Source organism: Sciurus carolinensis, chromosome 2 (genome assembly GCF_902686445.1).
Source record: "Sciurus carolinensis chromosome 2, mSciCar1.2, whole genome shotgun sequence".
In the NCBI taxonomy this organism is placed as follows: domain Eukaryota; kingdom Metazoa; phylum Chordata; class Mammalia; order Rodentia; family Sciuridae; genus Sciurus; species Sciurus carolinensis.
This window is the reverse complement of record NC_062214.1, coordinates 171,038,553-171,056,033: the sequence shown is the minus strand read 5'-3', so window position 1 is coordinate 171,056,033 and position 17,481 is coordinate 171,038,553. Positions and strand designations below refer to the sequence as shown.

The window sequence follows — 17,481 nt, the reverse complement described above, 5'->3', positions numbered from 1 at the left end:
CAGGGACAAATCTGGAACCAGGCAGGGATGCCAGAAGTGACAAGGGCTCAGCAGCTGAGCCCTACTTTGGTGGCAGAGTGCCCAGTCAGTCTCCCAGGCCTCCTTCCCAAGTTGTGCATTTTTATTTCCCTGCTATTCTGCATTGCCTGCAGTGAAAATGCTCACTTTTCCACCAGATCTCTCTTCTCTCTTTTCACTCGTCCCAACTGCACAAACCCTGTGGCCATTTCTACACTCAGCTTGCAGTCAATATGTAGCACCCTTGGGAGCTGAGGGGTGCATTTTGCTTGCAAAGCCCCTCAGTAGCATGCCTACATGTGGCCTACACAATGCCTGCCTCTTCCTCTCTCTTCCTCTCTCCTCCCCAAATGTGCTTTGGTATCTAACTGCTGGTTCACTCCAAATTAGGCAAGGCAAAAAGACTCAAGGAAACAGGGACATGATTGTGTTGCTATTGGCAACAACTTGATGCTACTTTTTCCCAACTAAGTAACCCTTGACTATGACTATAGGGGAGTATGCAGCTGAAGTTTAGTTATTTGACATTGTGAACAATGTAGGTATTTACTTGTTTGGAAGCCTACAATTCTCCAAGGGACCTATGAGGACTCTAAAACTACCGTCTCGCATAAACATGTTCATTGGGTGGGCCCCTGGTTAAGCTAGCTGCTAAGGCAGAGCTAGAAAGCACAGGCAGTCAACTTGCTGACCCTCCCTGCCCACTGCCCTCCCCAAAGGCATAATACTTAAGTGAATGCTCATGGTCATTGGATGCATATGCAAAGAACACTGGCTTATTTCCCTCTCCTTCCTACCACCAGGGTGCATTCAGCAGGCAGTTAGGAGACATGCATTTGTAACTGAAAAAGTGCAGCAGGGAACAGGTTGAGCAGCATTTTTGAGATGCCTGGACCAAAACTTGGGTCTGAGTCATTGGAATTCCTGGCTGCAGAGAGAACCTGCTTGTTTCCCTATTCCCTACAGATCCTTTCCACATGTTGCCAAGATGCTTTAGGTCCCTGTGGGAAAGTGGATGGGCAGTTACCCAGCTTGCTTCCCCCCTGGTGATCTAATATATAGAAATGTGAGGTTTCCTGCAGGACTTGACCTAGGGCTCTCAGAGCAAGGGCTGTGGAAGATTTAGCTGGGAGATGCAGCCTAAGGATGCTGCTGTTAGATTTAAAAACATCTTCAATGCAAGTGGGCATTTCTGTCTCCTGCTAGCGAATGGGAATCTAATGACGTGATCAACAGGATCGATAACTAAGGATGCTTTTTGTGCACTGCTCCTAGGACAGGGACTCATCTCAGTCTCATTTGGGGACCCCTCAGCTCCTTATTTCTTCCATAGGAAAAATCATGAATGTAAAAATGGGCAGAAAAAATAGGAACACCAAGAAACGGGTACCGCTGACTGTCTGTGGGACCATGGTATGAGAACAGGAGTGGTGGGTACAGCCAAGGCCACAGACAGACAGATCATCTCTGCTGGATTTTGGAGCACCTTCTATATGCAGAAGGATCCCCGAGGTTAGAGAGCGTGCGGACGCCGGGATCACTCACCCACTGCTGGAAGGAAGCCACCTCGGGGGTGAAATGCAGCGGCCATTCTGACTCTGCGCCAGCAGCACTAGGCAATTGTGTTTTGGGGAAGGGAAGTGAAGAAAACTTATCCAGCTGAAACCATGAAGACCTGTGGCTTTAGAGGAGCCCCTGCCCTGGCACACGGCTGCAGTGGCATGCAGTCCAAGCAGAGGCACATGCGGTTCTGCAGTGTATGGCTACACACCTCCCATACACTGAGCACCCAGGTGTGCATCAGGCAGGTGGCATATGCACCTGTGCATACACCTGTGTACCTGTGTATACACCGGTGTACACTCATGTGCATGTTCATACCACAGGCACTCACGTAAGCATGTCATGCAAGTTGGCTAAGCAGCCACGTGATTGGCTGTGGGGTTTTATATCAGCCTCTACGATCTTTGACAAGTACTGCAAACTTAAAGCATGGACCTTAAAATACTTAGACAAAAACTAAATTCTCCCCAGGAAAAAGCCATTCATGTCAGTGCAAATGGCCTCTCTGCCCTTTCTGTCAGTGCTACTAGCAGTAGGAGCACGCACCCAGGGGTCTGGCTTGTGGAGAGTTTTCAAAGCATCCCCTGTCACTTGTTTCAGATTCCTCCAATGACCTCGCTATGTAATAAGTGGTTAAAACACAGAAACCTGTTTATCTGGCAAAGGGCACAACTGGACTTGGTGAGGTGGCCTTGCCCAGGGTGGCCCTAGGCAGGCAGACGGCTGAGAGGCGCTATTCCTGGGAATGGGGCTGGAATGGAAAACTGGATTTTATACTCTTATGGTGGGTAGAGCCATGGTCTGCATCTGGAAGCAGGAGGTATCCCAGAGTCCTGAACCTAAGTAGGAGGCCAAATACCAGTTTCTGGCAACATTCTAACGTTTTACCTGTGGTTCTTCCATTTTCCAGGTCAATAGGATCTACAGCTCCCAGGGCTACCTGGGACATGCTTAGGGACCATGAGAAATCAGTCATAGCACAGAAGCTGGCCTGCTGGGCACCACCATCCCTCCATTCCTGAGCAAAGCAGACTAGCTCTCTGAGTCAACTGTAAACTAGAACAGTAATAATGGCTCTCGTATACTGAGTAGTCACCACGTCAATCATTGTAATAAATGCACTTTGCACACATTGTCATAATGAGATACCCACTCACCCACCCTCAACTGCAAAAATGAACACAATGGTACCTACCTCACCGAGTACTGGTAATAGGGTAATAAATGGAGAACTAAACTGGGTTGCAAGTGACGTCATAATGATGAAAATGAGACTAGGAGCCACACTCGCTGAGCACATGCACTGCAGAGTCTGCTAAGCACATTGTGTAATTTTTTCCCACATCGTCATTTACTCGATGTCCCTTTTATGGATGAGGAAACTGAAGCTTCAAGAAATCGCTCATGTTGTACAACTAGGTGGGGATACAGCCCAGCACCACTGCACCAAAAAAAATAAAGGAACCATAAGCCCAGAAGACACGGTCTAACCCTGCGAGCTCCTGAGAGGTGACAGCCAGCACTGTCATGTACTGTTTGAGTACCAGCATCTATTCCATGCAGTAGACATGTGGGTGACTTGTCCCCAGGGTCTCAAACCAATATCAGGTGGACAAATAGGGATTCCACTGGGGCTGCTTATCTCTAACCTAGCTCACCTCTCTGCATTTCTGTGGGCATGAAAAGGACAATGTTGTCAAGAGGCAAAGCAAGCAGGTCATTTTTAGCAATGGAGATAACTGTAGTTTGGGGATATCGTAGTCACGTTTTTGACTTTTGACTGGAGGTGGTTAGGGCAGTTCCGTCACAACCCAGTTCCTTTCTCTTCAGTGATGTGAACTGCAGATAACTGGCTACCACCAGCGTAAGGAGCAACCCGGGTGGCTCAGGGCAGCTAGCCAGGAGAGGCTAATAGGGTGTCTCAGACATACACTCCTACTGGAACAAGATGCCCTCACTGTGTGGTCACCTCTTTCATCCCCGGGAACATGGACATGATGGGAACTCTGACACCCAACCTGGATAAAGTTGCTGAGGGGCACATGGCAGGGGGCTCTGGTGGCTATTGTCCAACCCACACTCCTTGGTGGTCCTCATGATGTCCTATAGACCTAGGAATTATTCAGGAAAGCTATGATTGAGGACTAGTAAATAATAATGGGGTCTAAAGCCATATCATTACCAAGGAAGCCTGCGTCAAGCATAGGACCCTTGAATCCTGACTCACATATGCTGCTGGTTGAATCCTGTATGTAGTAGAACCATGGAAATGGAAGCCCTAGAAATGTCAAGCATCATCCAGGAGAAAATTTACCTATGACTCATGCTGTAGATTACAAGGTTGGGTTGAGTTTTATATTGGATGCTTCATCATAATTTCTCAACTTAATCTGCCATGATGGTAAGGCCGGGTGTCCTGTCCTTGCTTGACAGTCTGTCTGTTCCCATTAGGCATGGGGGTTCCATGCACCATGCTCTTGGTGCAAAAGAGAAAGGTCAGAGGCATGGTGTACGAGGGTTCTGCAGCCCTCCAGAGAAGTACAGGTGTCCCCTGGGCCACTGAATCTCCCTCTCCTCCACTTCCTAGACCCAGTCACTAACTGCATCTGACAGGGCTTTAAAGGAATGTCTGAGAGAGCACAGTAACCATCAACTCTGACTGGGCTTTCTTTAGTTTTAAAAAATGGCTTATTAAAACTTTGCTGACTTTACCAAGATCGCCATGTTTAATAAGAGGCCTCAACGAATTTGAAAGCAAAAGATGCAGAGAGAAAAAAGCCATACGCTGTAATCACCATAATTATACAACCCCACTCTGAGCTGAAAGCCGCCCTGGTGAAGCCTGAGAGAGGCAGGAGTGTCATCTGCGATCAAGCTGGTTCCTAGGACAGCTGAAGAGAATATGACATGAAAGCCCTTACTCCCTGTCCCTGGGTTGGGTTGAAGATGAGTTCCCAAGGCAGACTCCAGGAGGAGCGGAGGGCAGGGAGGGCAGGTCCTCTTTGGGCTGAGGCCCCTGAGGCAGGTTCTGTTCCTGGCCAGGCTGAGGTGGTTGATATGCCAGCCTGTCCACCTGGAATCTGCAAGTGGCACGGGGTAAAAGGCAAATGACTTTGGTCATCTTTGTGCTTTCAACAGAATAACCTTCTGGATGGCAACTGTGACAGGCCAGGCTTCCTCGGACCCAGCACCAGGATGCCCCACGTACATGGCCAGGTCAGTCTCCATGTGCCAATGAATGCCTGTGTCCTTTATTTGCTGACCTCCTTTAAGACATGCAGGGGAAAGAGCCCTGTTACCCAGGGCTCAGCTGCAGCAGCAGCAAATGACTTTTAAAAAGAGAGAGAGAAAGGCAAGGATGACATGTGAAGGGCAGTAATTCCACTTCTCGACAGTTTCCCCTGCTTCCGGTGTGACGTCATCTGGTTTTGCTCCCTGAGGGCAGAGTCTAATCTGCATCCTCCGGGTGCCCTTCCTCCAGTCTCAGCCAACTCCCTCCATAGAATCGGTTCTCCTTTTCCATACCTTGTGAAGCACTGAACAAAATATTTAATGCAGATTAGAATTCCATTCGGAAGAGAGAACGGAATCCAGAGCAGAAAGCTACTTGACAATACCTTTGACCACTCAGCTTCTAAATGTTAGACCAGGGACCTCACTGCTCCTTGGGTGGCATATTCCACTGCCACTAGGATAGCACTTGCTACTGTTAGAACATTCTTTAATAGAGTGACTTTCCTCATATTATCTACACGTTTGTTATAATCTTGCTCTCTGGGACAATCCAGAAGTGTCTGCTCACTCTGGAAGACAAATGCAAATAGACCTCATGGGAGTATTCAGCTTGCTTGGTGGCTGGACATCTTTGTCTCCTCCTGTGTCTTCTGACCTGGCTTCCACAGTCCTTTCTCACTCCAGTTATTCACTTCTGTGTTTTTGTAGTTTATTTAGTTGTTTGTTTTTGTTTTGGGGCTAGGGGTGCTGGGGATGAACTCAGGGGCACTTGACCACTGAGCCACATGCCAGCCCTATTTTGTATTTTATTTAGAGACAGGGTCTCGCTGAGTTGCTTAGTGCCTCGCCATTGCTGAGGCTGGCTTTGAACTCATGATCCTTCTGCCTCAGCCTCCCAGGCTGCGGGGATTACAGTCGTGCACCACCATGCTCAGCTATTTTTGTAGTTTACTAAAGTCCTTGGTAGAAAAAAGATGCAGGGCAGGGGGGGACTTAGAACCAAGACTCCACATAGCTTAGATCAGTGCAGAACAGGGGCCAAGCTTCTCTTCTGCTTTTGTTATTATAGCCTAAATTGCTTTTTTTTTTTTTTTTTTTTTTTTTAAAGGCGGTCACATCCTGCTTTTGCTTGTATTAAGCTTGTAGTCAACTACAACCCCCTGATTTTTTAACTTGGATTACGGTGAAAGTGAAGGCTACAAACGCCATCCTATAATTGTCTAGTTGAATTATTTTTAAGCATCAATTTCATCTGGTTAACTTTTACCTAATTGTTTTTGACCTGATGGGTCAACTGAAAGAGATACTTTTCAAATATAATCTCATTCTCTACCTCATGAGCAATACCTTCCAGACATGGATCTTGGAATAGGTTTGGTATATTTGTATTTTTATCCAAGTCATCAAAAGAGGATGTCGGAGAAGTCAGGACCATGGCTGTGGGCCCCTGTGGTCCACTCTCAGAGATCACCTTTTTGGCTGACACACGTTGATTAACTCATCCTCTCCTGACCATGAAGCACCATGAATATTCTTCTTTACCTGTATGTGGGCAAATGCAGGGCAGTAGAGGTGGGTAGGGGGAGACGTTATTTTCAATCTTATTGCACTGATGACAGGTAAGAAGAAAATTTTCTGGAGTAGGGATATGATTATTCGGGGTGCCATCCTATAGTAAGACAGGCGGGGGGGGGGGCGGGCGGGTGGAGAGTTCCTGCCCAAATATGACACCAAGAAGAGCCATTCCCATTTGGCACAGAACTGCCACTTCTCAGACCAAAAGAATCTGAGTGGTTAGGGAGCATTGAAGAACCACAGTTATCTAGGCCTGACATTGCCGGGGTAGCTGCACACACCCTCTCCTGTCCCATCTTCCCATCCATTAAGGAGCCACGAGCAAACCCCCAGAGTCCTTTCTCTCCCGGGCCTTCTGGAAAGCCTCACAGAGCTGGAAATCCCACTGCGCTCAGCTCTCCTCAGCAGCGTCTGCTCAGCCGCTTCTGCCTCAGAGCAGCATCTTACAAATCATTTCTACAGATGGAGACAGATCCTGTCCTTCTTCCAGAATGTCGGCGTTCCCAACTCCACCTGATCCAGGGAGACCCATTAGCTGCTTTAATTAGAGGAAGCATCTCTAGTTGTTTTCACTGGGTGTTCATTTGCGGGAAACTTCACAGGGGTCTTGAACTTCCCCGTCCTTTGACCTGGACCTCTCTGACTTCTCTCTCAACTCTCCAGTTTGGGCGAGAGGCAGAGCTGGGTCTCCTCTTGAGTTTGACGTTGCAGTGTTGTCCCTTCTTAGGATCTGCGATTGCTCAGCCGGGGGAGCCTCTCCCTCACTCCCTTTGTTGTGTCCTGCTCCTCTGGCAGGACTCAGGCGGATTCTGTCCTCTGTCCTCTGCAGAGGTGGCTGTCCTGTCTCCTGAGTGTTCTGCATTTCCTGCTGTTAATCCTGCATTCACCTTCATCCTTCGCCTTGTCACTGGCCAGATGGGAGCCCACACGTTCCTGTGTGACCGCATGGGGACAGGTGCCAGAGTGACTGCAGGCTGAAATCCCACGACCCTGCCGGCCACTTCTAAAGAGAGCGCTCCTTCTAGAAGGATGTCTTTCCTGAGTGGGGGTGGGGAGGAGGCAATGGATAGCAAAGGTCTGCGGGTCACCTCCCGAAATAGATCCCCGCCTGGCGCACGCTCACAGTTTGCCCCCAGCCTGCCTCGCCGGGAGACTGGCAGGGTACGCGATTTGGATCTGAATCAGCGGCTGTAAACACACAGCTGTGCCTTTCTGCCTCAGAGGAGTTTGATTTTCACTTGACTGCTTGGCACATTGGGGTCTAGGGAAGGCAGGAGTGGGCCTGGGCGGGGGGCAAGGAAGGGCCAGCAAGGGGAGGCAGGGGCAGCTGCCCCCGCAGAGGCTGTGCGTCCCGGGTGGAGGGGGCTGGATCGCCGCTGGCTTTTTCTCTGGGTGGCCTCTCCATGGAAAAGGCAGTTCGGGTTGCTTTTGGCTGATAGGATGAGCCATCAACTGCAACAGCTGGGGGTTCCTCCTTCCAAGAGGAAGGGCAGGATGGAGAGCTGGTTTTCCCCAAAGGACAACCAAACTCTGATCTTTTCTGATAAATCAAAATCTCGCCCCCCCCGCCAACACGGAGCATCCCTTCATCACGGGTTCTACCCGCCACGCGATTCTGCCTTCACATCTAAGAGTTCATTTGTGAAAAATCGACTTTCGTGTTTTCATCTTTCAGCTACAAAACTGAAATAGTAAATGTGTTTTTCAAGCCTCACATGCAACCAGGATACACAGAGAGGGCTAGAGACTGGGGGAGCCTCGGCCGAGCACTGATCATGTGGGTGCTGTGTGGGCGCTGTCTCCCATAATCTTTCCCATGTCTAGCGCAGGACGGCCACAAGCTGGCCTCGGCTCCCCGGGGAGCCGCAAGGGTGGTAGCAGGTAAGCGGCAGCAAGGCCGAGGCTCCAAAGCTCTCATTTCATTCCTTCCCATCCTCATAGGACCCCCAGGCCCCATGATGCATGGGGTGCTTCTGCAGAAGCCACCCTGGGGCCCACCCCTCCACCCACCCACAACACTGGCATCCAGACCACAGGGGTGGGGACCAGCACTGGCAAGGTTGGTAGGCCAGTGTCACTTATCCTGTTCTTTGTGTCCCCTTCCTGTCCTCCAGCTACTTTCAACTCAGGGGTGGGGCCTGTCCTGGAGGGCAGGGAGCCTGTGGCATTGGTTCTTGTGCAGATGCTTGTCTAGGGTTTGTAAATAGACCCAGCTCTCTCTCTTCTAGCCATGGCTTATCTCCCAGCCTCAAAGCCCGGCAGACATTTCTGAATCAGGCAGCTAACTGGGCGGGAAGGCAGCTTCTCCCCGGTTCTTAAGGGATGACTCATTCAACTCAGAAATCCCAGGGCAGAGAGAAGCACAGACCTGCAGATCTCCCCAAAAGGAAGGGACTACCAAGCTTATCGAATCCACGTCATTATACAGAGGACAAAAGCAGTTTTCAGAGAGGGCTGGTGATCTGCCTGAGGCCACAGAGCTCGCCAGCAAAGGCTGAAAGTCACTCTGCCTGGGGGGCTACTTCCTGAATTTTAAGGTGGGGGTCCATCTCCATCACTAGCCAGGGTCAGCGTTCAGTGCAGCTGGCTGGATGGGAGAGGTTGGCACTAATATCTATGATCCCAAAGAGATACAAGGATTGTTGGCATCAAAATCAATCCTGTGTAAAAATTTTTAGCCATTGGTCCGTTGCTGCTGAAAAAGATTTTTTTTTTTTTTTCAACTGAGGTCAAAGCCTCTGGGGGCTCTGCTGCCTGGAGGTGTGTGAAAACATTCCACCAGGGCTTCCTTCCCCATGACATCCTGAGGAGGAGGGGAAACAACCTCTGGGGAAGGAGCTGAGGCTGGGTTCATTGCCCTGTTCGTCTCCCTTCCCCCCTGCCAGACGCTCCAGACTTCTACTTCTGGTCAGCTCCCAGCCCGGAGCTGGAAGTTTCTTCCTGCAGAGTTGCCTGGGGTGGATGGGTGAGCTGTGGACCTCTGGGCTCTCAGTGCTTGTTCCTTGGCTTTAGTCTAGGAGGGAGGGAGCGGCTGCTGGTTCTCGCAGCTTCCTGTCTCCATCTGATTTTATTGCTGCTTCCTTGGCAGGCAGGACAGAGATGCCACTGGTCATGTGCTGAGGCTCCCTTAGTTGCTGGCCCTCACTGCTGCACTTCCAAGGAGCCTCGTGGCAAAGACAAACCTCTATGTTCTGCTAAGAGGTGAACGAACACCTGATTCTCATCACCTCTCTCCTCCATGGCCTCCAGAATGTGCTTAGGCACCATCAACTCTGTTTCCCATCTTTGTATCCCAAGACTAGAACTGAAAATCTCTCAACAGGGCAGCTGGGTTTCAACTGAGCATTGAGGGGGAGGTATCCAGGGAGGTGGTCCTCTCTCCAGAGTCAGGCCCTGGGGAGGCCCCAGCCCACAGCCTTTGCTGAATCTTGTGGAATCTAGAAACAATCTAAGAGAGACCAGGATGGTGAGCTTTTCAGTTCTGGTTTTCCATGTCCCCAGTGTCATCTGTCAACCACAAACCAGGAAGATGGCAGAGATTGGCAGGCTGGTTGGCACTGACAGAGCAGCAGGAAGTGGGTCTTAGTTTGAAAAGTACACTCTGTCCAGTCAGTAATGCCTACTAAAGAACCTGAAGACAAGATGAAGGGTGATGTAAAGGCAACTCGCAATGACTAGCCAGGGGTTCACTGCTGGGGTTTTCATATTTTATGACACTATAAAAGGAAACTTGCCAGTAAGCAGGATTAAGGAGAGGCAGGCTCTGGTTAATGAAGGAATCCAGCTCAACTTGACTATAGCCATCTTGGTTGTTACCACCATCTTGGTTGTTACCACCATCTTGCATGCCTGGTGACTAACACACATTCCAAACCCAACAGGATAAACAAAGTTGTTAAGATAGTCAGTCAAGCATTTTGCACTGGCTACTGACGTTTGGACTGTTTCTTAACTAATATTTGACATGTTAATAGTTTTTGAGAAAGCCTAGGTACATTCCAGTTAATCAAGGCCACCTCTGTCTAGCTTAGTATACAAACCCTTTTCTCCTGCTCTTAGGTGTGAGATGTATGTCACCCAAGACACTGTCCATAAATCCCTAATAAATTGCACTCTGTGCAATCCTAGATTTATTCATCTCTTTCTTTGATCTCCTGGCACCTTCTGTCTTTGATGCCAGTTCTTGTATACCAGATTTTCCCCAAACAAGTTCAGGTGGCCTGAGGCTATGTCTGGGGGCTACCTTGAGAAGTTACTGTGTGTTACAGCTCTTTCTGAAATATAATAAGGTCCACCATGTATAGTGGTGTGGGTTATTCCTGCACAAGGACAGCTGAAGGTCAAGTAGGGACTGAAATCCAGCCTGTGTTTTGCTTGGCCAGCCAGGTACCAATGGGGCTGGAGTCCTATTTTCTGTTTGAATGAAAGTATACTATGGGCTACTTGCACCTAGCCATGGACTTTCAGCCATTTAATCCTTCACCATCAGAAAAGAGTGTTTTAAGCAGGTTCTATGGTTCTAGTCTGCCAAATGATGCAATGCTTGGCACAGCATTCTCAGACATTTTCTTGGCATATTCAAGTCCTGGATGACTTAGAAGGAAATTTCTATGGGAAGGAGAAACTCCCATAGCACTACCTCTACTGGAGAGGGACAGACCCCTTCTGCTAGGGAGGGACAGACCCCTTCTGTACCCAAAGTAGCATAGCCCTAGAAGCTTCAGCAAAACACTCAAACTACTCCTTAGGATCTCATCCACAGATGATCCCTCCATATCATGATACACTTTGAGGAGACTTGGAAAGGACAATGTGTTCTTTCCAATTGTTCTCCTTTACCAAGAAAAGAATGGGTATTGGCATTTTCTGCAGGAGGGGGTGTTCTAGATCCAGATTCAGTCTTGACTAACTGACTGAGCTGTCCAACCACCTGGATCACCACTTTTTTTTTTTTTTTTTTTTTTTGTCATTTATTAGTCCTAAATGAGTCGGTCTCATGTCCTTGACCTGTGAGCTACTTTGCTTCCCTCTCCCACTTCCCCATTATTAGCCCTATGATGTGGGTGGTCTCCTTATACATTTTTCCTGGCAACAGGCAAATGCTATTAACTAGCCCTTCATTTAGTTTGACAGTTTACAGATGAAACAGTCATGCAAATTTTCTTTTAGAGAAATTGAACACTGATATCAAATTGTAAGGCACATTGGTTGGTTGGTTATGTTGGATTAGAGCACTGGAAAGTTGAGATCAAATTCTTGGGTTCCAGCCTTGAGTAGTATGAGAGATGACAATGTTCTATAGGTATGGGCCACATTGCTGTACTTAGACACATCCTTGGGTTTGTGGTGTTACTCCAAGAACACAAGAAGCATGGTTAGATCAATGGAAATCCATCTCCATCACTAGAACCCAAAAATATGAGTATACCACCCAGTATGGTCTTCTGTTCATGAAAGAGAAGCAGGGAATTTAGGACTATATTTTTTGAAGTTTGGGTCTTTTATCATATAAATTCCCCAAATCTCAGGAGCTTAGGGTATTTTTCTTTTCCAGCCCACCCTGACAACATCTCTGTAAATTCTCCTATGCGTGCTCCTCAGACTCTTGGAAGGTGGCTGGTGTTTTCTTGTTCTGCTTTGTTAACAGACCTTGGAGAACCACTGAGCCAACACCACTTCTGGGATGAAGGAACATCAATAAATGCTCCTCACAGGGCTTCACTGAAGCCATTCTTGCCTTTTCTGATACCCACTTCTCAGGAAAAGCAGCCTAAAGATGTTTGTACATCTTATCCAAGTACCAGGACGCCTCTCTTTCCTCAGCCCACACAGTCAACCTGAAAAGCACTGCTTTCCTGCCCAGAAATACTCTGCTTTTCCTCTTCACTTTGCACCTAAGAGTCCATGTTGCCCACACAGTCCACTCTCAACTTAACCAAATCCCTGAACATTCTCTAGCCACAGCAGCTAGGCTTCAAAAGACACAGAGGCGCCCACTACTTTCTATTAAGCCACTGTGGGGGCAAAGAAGTCCCACAGGCCTTGCCTCAATGGCTGTTGCACCTTCTTGGTATGGGAAACCCCATGACCTTGGAAAACCATCTATGAGGACAGATAAGGGACCAACAGGCCTTGCGTTCTGCATATTCTGATTTCTCATGGGGAAAGACCACAGAGAGGGAAAAACCAAAGAACAGAAGAGATGAGCACCCATATTTTAATTACCATCTACCAGAGTTATTGTGATGTTTGCACCTAGTGAATTCAAAATAAGGTTTAAATGCAGTTAAAATGCATTTAGCTATGACAGGCACATGACTAGGTTGCTTTCAACCCAGGGTTCTTGGAATTTAAGTTAAAAGGATGAAATAAGGACACTAATCATATACAGTAGCTGTGTTTTACAAGGACTTTCCTCTTAGAGGTGGGAAATTAGCATCATTGGGGTTTCACTCTTTGGGAAGGGAAATGTGACCAGTTCCATGTGCAGAATCCCGGTTCCCTGGCTGCCATCTTGGTTCTCTCTAGTTTGATGTTAGTGGTGCAGTTTGGGCACCGTGAACTCAGTGGCTTGTTTTTGATGAGTCTGTGAATGAGCAGGATAGAGTGCTTCCTGTGCACCAAGTCCTATAGTCAAATCTTGCCCAACATGGAAAGGGGAGATGGATCTGCACTGTTCTATAGACCATGGTGTAGAATCCCCACTGTGCTCCACAGCAAGACCCCTGATCATCAACTATTCCCACCTGTTACTGTGGGTTCTCTGCTGTGTCACTGTCTGGGTCTCTATCTGTCTAAGATGGGTGTGCATGGGGGAAGGTCACTTCCCTACAGGGCAGTGAACCTCTAGCCTGTTTTTACTCACTGTCAGAATCAGGGCCTGGGGAGCTTGGCAGGGCCGTTCCCTGGGGGAGTACCAGGGACAAGGCAGGGACTTGGCTACTGCCCTCCTCTCCCAGTCATACTATGCAAATGAGGCTGACAGAGGGCTGCAAGGGACATAGGAACTCATGCAGAGACCACTAACACACACACCAGCTAGATCACATTGCCAGAACCCATGCAGCATGGCCACTGTCTGCACACAGCAAAAGCCATCTACATAGCAACACCAGCTTGCGACCCGCACCAGCATGACTGTCAGAGTTCACAGAGGGAAATTTAGATTTTTTTTTTTTTTTTTTTTGAGATGCGTGATGGTTCTGAGCCAATTTGCTTCAAGGAACGTTCGATGGCTTTCTCCCTGGGCTGCTGCAGAAGATGCACAAACCGCACAGTCCCAACAGGAGTGGGCCCTTCCTCCTCAAAGCCCTGAACAGAGATCACACACCCAGGCTGAGGCTGGGCGGTTGGCAGTGCAATTTCTGCAGAGGGAGCTGCCTGCTCTTTTACAAATCCATCCCTAGAAGAGAAGCTGCAGACACTCGCAAAAGAAAAGGGGTGAGTTGAGGGGAAAGCGTTGGAATCCCTCCCACCCCAAAGAAGACGACAACCAAAAAAAGGACAAATTTAAAAGAAAAAGTCCAAAAAACCAAAACCCAAACCAGAAGAAACGCTGAGGGAAGAAAACCGTCTCAACTTACCACACTGCGAGTGAACTTTTCTAGGGAGGTTCTACGACCTTGCTCACTTTCTGGCTTTAGGGGGGAAAAAAAAAAGGTAGGGAGAAAAATACAGAAAAAAAAAAGTCTTCAGCTTACACGTGGTTTCCAAACAGCAGCAGCCACAGCTAAAGAACAAAAACCAAAGCCAAATGGGGCGAAAAACGGGAAAAGAGAAGCAGCCAAAGCTGTTGGCAGCTGATGGGAGAATCAGGAAACAAGCCCAGGAGCAACCGCACTGCCTCCTTGCAGCAGTCAGGAGAGGGGAGTTGGCTTCCCGAGGGGCTTGGACCAGGAGACCAGGGACCAGGAGCCCTGGCTTTGCACAGGGTGGCAGTGTGGCGGTTGCTCATCTTGAGCCTCTTGCTCACTGCTTCTCCTGACCACTCCCATGAGCAGGCGCCCTGGGTGCTTGTGGCCGGGAGGCTGGGGCTCCAAGTAGTGACACAGAATAGAGTAGCTCTGTGGACCGTGGGGCATGTGTGTGGGGGGTGCTGATGGCATGGGGAGGTGAAGCCATCAACTCATCTGTGAGTCTGGGTCAGGACTGTTCTCTCTCTTGAGAATTTTCTGATCAAAGGAAAGTCGGCTGACTTCAGTGACTTCCTAATGACCCTCATTCTTATCCTTAGAACAGGAGGGTCTATTCATGTCCTCAGCAATTTCAAAGGGCCTGGGACCTCAGAAGACAACACCATGGGGAGCGTTCTGGACAGAAAATGCTCTCTCTGTACCCTGGCAGGTGGTGCTTTCAAGGTACACTCACCAAGTGCTACTGGCAGCAGGAACCTCTTAGGGAACTCTTAACTGAGGTTCCCAGGAAGGGGCCTGTGAACATGCTCCCAAGCCTCACTGCTCTCTACTACAGGAGGAGAGGTGTGGGTGTGCCTGGCCCTCTCCCCAGGTTTCCTACCTGGGAAGAGTAGAATTCCATCCCCAATACCTACTGGTTTATGCTAGAGCCCCATTCCAGGGTCCTGAGCCCCAGGCTGGGGAATTCAGAGAGGACACACTCTCCAGTGGACACACACCTACACCCAGCAAATAATTGAAGCTGGGTTGCAGAGGAAGCAGTCAGGTGCCTGTGGGTCTTCAAGATGTACTGAAAGCAGAGCGTGGGGGGGCAGGCCAAGGCAGCCATCTGTCAGGGTGGATAAAGTCCGAGGGCTTCCTTGGCAGCCGTGCCCCCGCCTGCGCAGCCAGCTGCCGGAAGACAGATATGAGATTGCAGAAAGAAAAAAAAAAACCACAAGGGACATGCCACCACAGAGTTGGGTTGGGCTTTCTTCTCGTACAAGGAACTGAAGGACCCATGCTTGGCTCTGGGAACCAAATCAGGACCCTACTCTGGGGATGGCCAGGCTCAGCTTTAATACCATGGCCCAGGTGGAATACCTTTAGTTCAAGTCGGGCTGATCCCAGCTCCAGCACTTGTGCCTATCATTCCTGTCCCCTGGCCACTGAGTTCTTACAGAGGGCAGCCTGACTTCTTTGGCTCTGCCTTGAACAACATCCCTGAGCTACCCTGGAGCCCCATAATCTTTGGTAATTAAATGTTCTGGAGTAGCCCTCAAAACCCCATTTGCCTGCTCCTACCCTACCCCTTGAGAATCTGGTTCTTCAGAACAACTTCTCTTTTTAATTTTTTTTGCAAATATTAGAAAAGAGGAAGAACTAGGGAAGAAGGATCAAGAGGCGGTGCCTCCAGACTCCATCAGGGGTTGCTCTCAGCAGAAACATGAGGCTAACCTGTTCCCCATCTTGGCTGACGGTTGTGAGCCTCACATGCCTATTATGACCTGGAGGTAATATTACACTGGAGCCCACCTTTGGAACCAGAAGATCCTCTAGGCCTACCTGAGGGTGCCAAGTTACAAATCTGATCCGTCTGGAGCCTCTTAGAAGGAAATGGAAGGAAAAGTAGGTTTTGTCACTGTTTCAGGAAACAACTTCTCAATTTTAAGAGGGTGTTGGCATCTGAAAGGGCTTTCTGCCTTAAGCGCCTCCCTCAGTCTGAAGGCTGGGAGGGCAGTGCCATGTTTCTGGGAAGGTGCTCGTTTCTTCCCTACGCTGATGACTCCCTCAGAGCTTTCCTCTTGTAGGGAGGATCTGCGAGCTCAGGCAGATCAGCTCACTTCCTGTTTCAGGCGCATCTTCCCTTTGTGGTTATACCCACAGGGAGACCGGACCGCCTCTGACTTTCCCCGAGATGTAGAGACAGACCCACATGGGTCTTAGAATGTCCCCAGATTGTGATCAGTTTAGGTGACTTGGGCCTCAACAAATGAGAAAAACTTACTTTGACTTTCTCCCATGAGATTTGGACTGGAGATACCCAAAGTCTCCACGACCTTTCTCTTTCAGTTCTTGAAAACAATGGGCATCAGAGCCACGTGTGGGGTGTCGGCCCCCTCCCACGGAGCCCCTTCACTGACATCTTTCAGCAAGGGAGTAGGCCAAAGGCCAGGTTCTGCCTTCAGGGACACCGGAGGGAGGAAAGCAGGACCCCATAGAGCTGTGCTTCTGACGTTCTGGCCGTGGTGGAAGGCCTTTTCTCCTTCTCGGGCCATCGGGGCTCTTCTGAGAATTGCCGAGGGTCAGAGGCAGACTATGAAGCTCCCCTAGACTCCGGAGTTATGTGGTACCAACCATACACGAGAGAGGACCCTGGCACATGAGGTTGATGGTACACAGAGAAGGGGCTGTGACTGAAAGGCAGCCTGACAGAGAGTCTGTGGATGGATGGCCCCTCGTTTGGGGACAGGGTTGGGAGGCTGGGAGGGGGTGAGACCGAGGTGCATGTGCTCCTACGTGGCAAGGCAAAGAAATCCAGAATGTGGTGCATGTCAAGCCCACTTAACCACGTGGGCCTCAGCTCCGGTGGACAGCACAGAGGGTGGGCAGGCATTCTAGAACCATGAGCCCTGTCTCTTGCCTCCCCCTCCCAGCCTCATGACCCTCCTTGCTCTTCCTTCCCTCTTCCCAGAAACCCAGTTGAATTCACCTCTGCTCAGTGACCCTCGCCACCTGCATGCTGAGGGTCCCTGGGTTGGCCCCCCAGATCCCTGACTCCAAGGGCCACAGGGGGTCCTGACTCGGTCTAGGTGGAGCAGGAGGAAGGAGCTGGGATGCAGTTACTTCTTGGTTGAAAGAACAGGGAAACATCGTGGGGCAGGTGAAGGCAAAGAAGGGCGTGTCGAGGAGACACCAGTCCCCAGGGCTGGTGTCAGATGCCAAGTGACCCCCCTAAACTGACCAGGCAGGTTTACTGCTCAGTTGGCTGCCCCAATCCTTGCCTCACACTCATCTCTAGGCTGGTCGGGAGAGAAGGTCTGTGGGGAGGGAGCAGGACTTTGCGGTAAAGGGCTCTCTTTGACATGCTAAGGGATTTTCTGCCTCTCTGCCAGCTCAGCACTCCTGTGCTGAGCCCCTGTGGCACTGGTATTTGGGCACACTTCCCTCCTGATGGGCAAACCATGCAGAGAGAGGT

General features: G+C 49.5%; 1 protein-coding gene across 5 annotated transcripts in view; it reads right to left on the bottom strand.

The window, feature by feature from the left end:
* The window catches only part of Rgs6 (regulator of G protein signaling 6), a 567,125-nt gene that overhangs the window by 7,046 nt on the left and 542,598 nt on the right, over positions 1 to 17,481 (bottom strand). For 2 of the 5 annotated variants that reach the window (XM_047539060.1, XM_047539063.1), the window contains exon 17: positions 13,974 to 14,027. The exons of 1 other annotated variant lie outside the window; for it this stretch is intronic. In XM_047539060.1, the coding sequence (XP_047395016.1) occupies positions 13,974 to 14,027 (54 nt within the window). Of the gene's footprint in view, positions 1 to 1,011; positions 1,631 to 13,973; positions 14,028 to 17,481 lie in introns of those variants that run through there. 2 more of the 5 variants (XM_047539065.1, XM_047539062.1) reach the window with 2 other exon arrangements.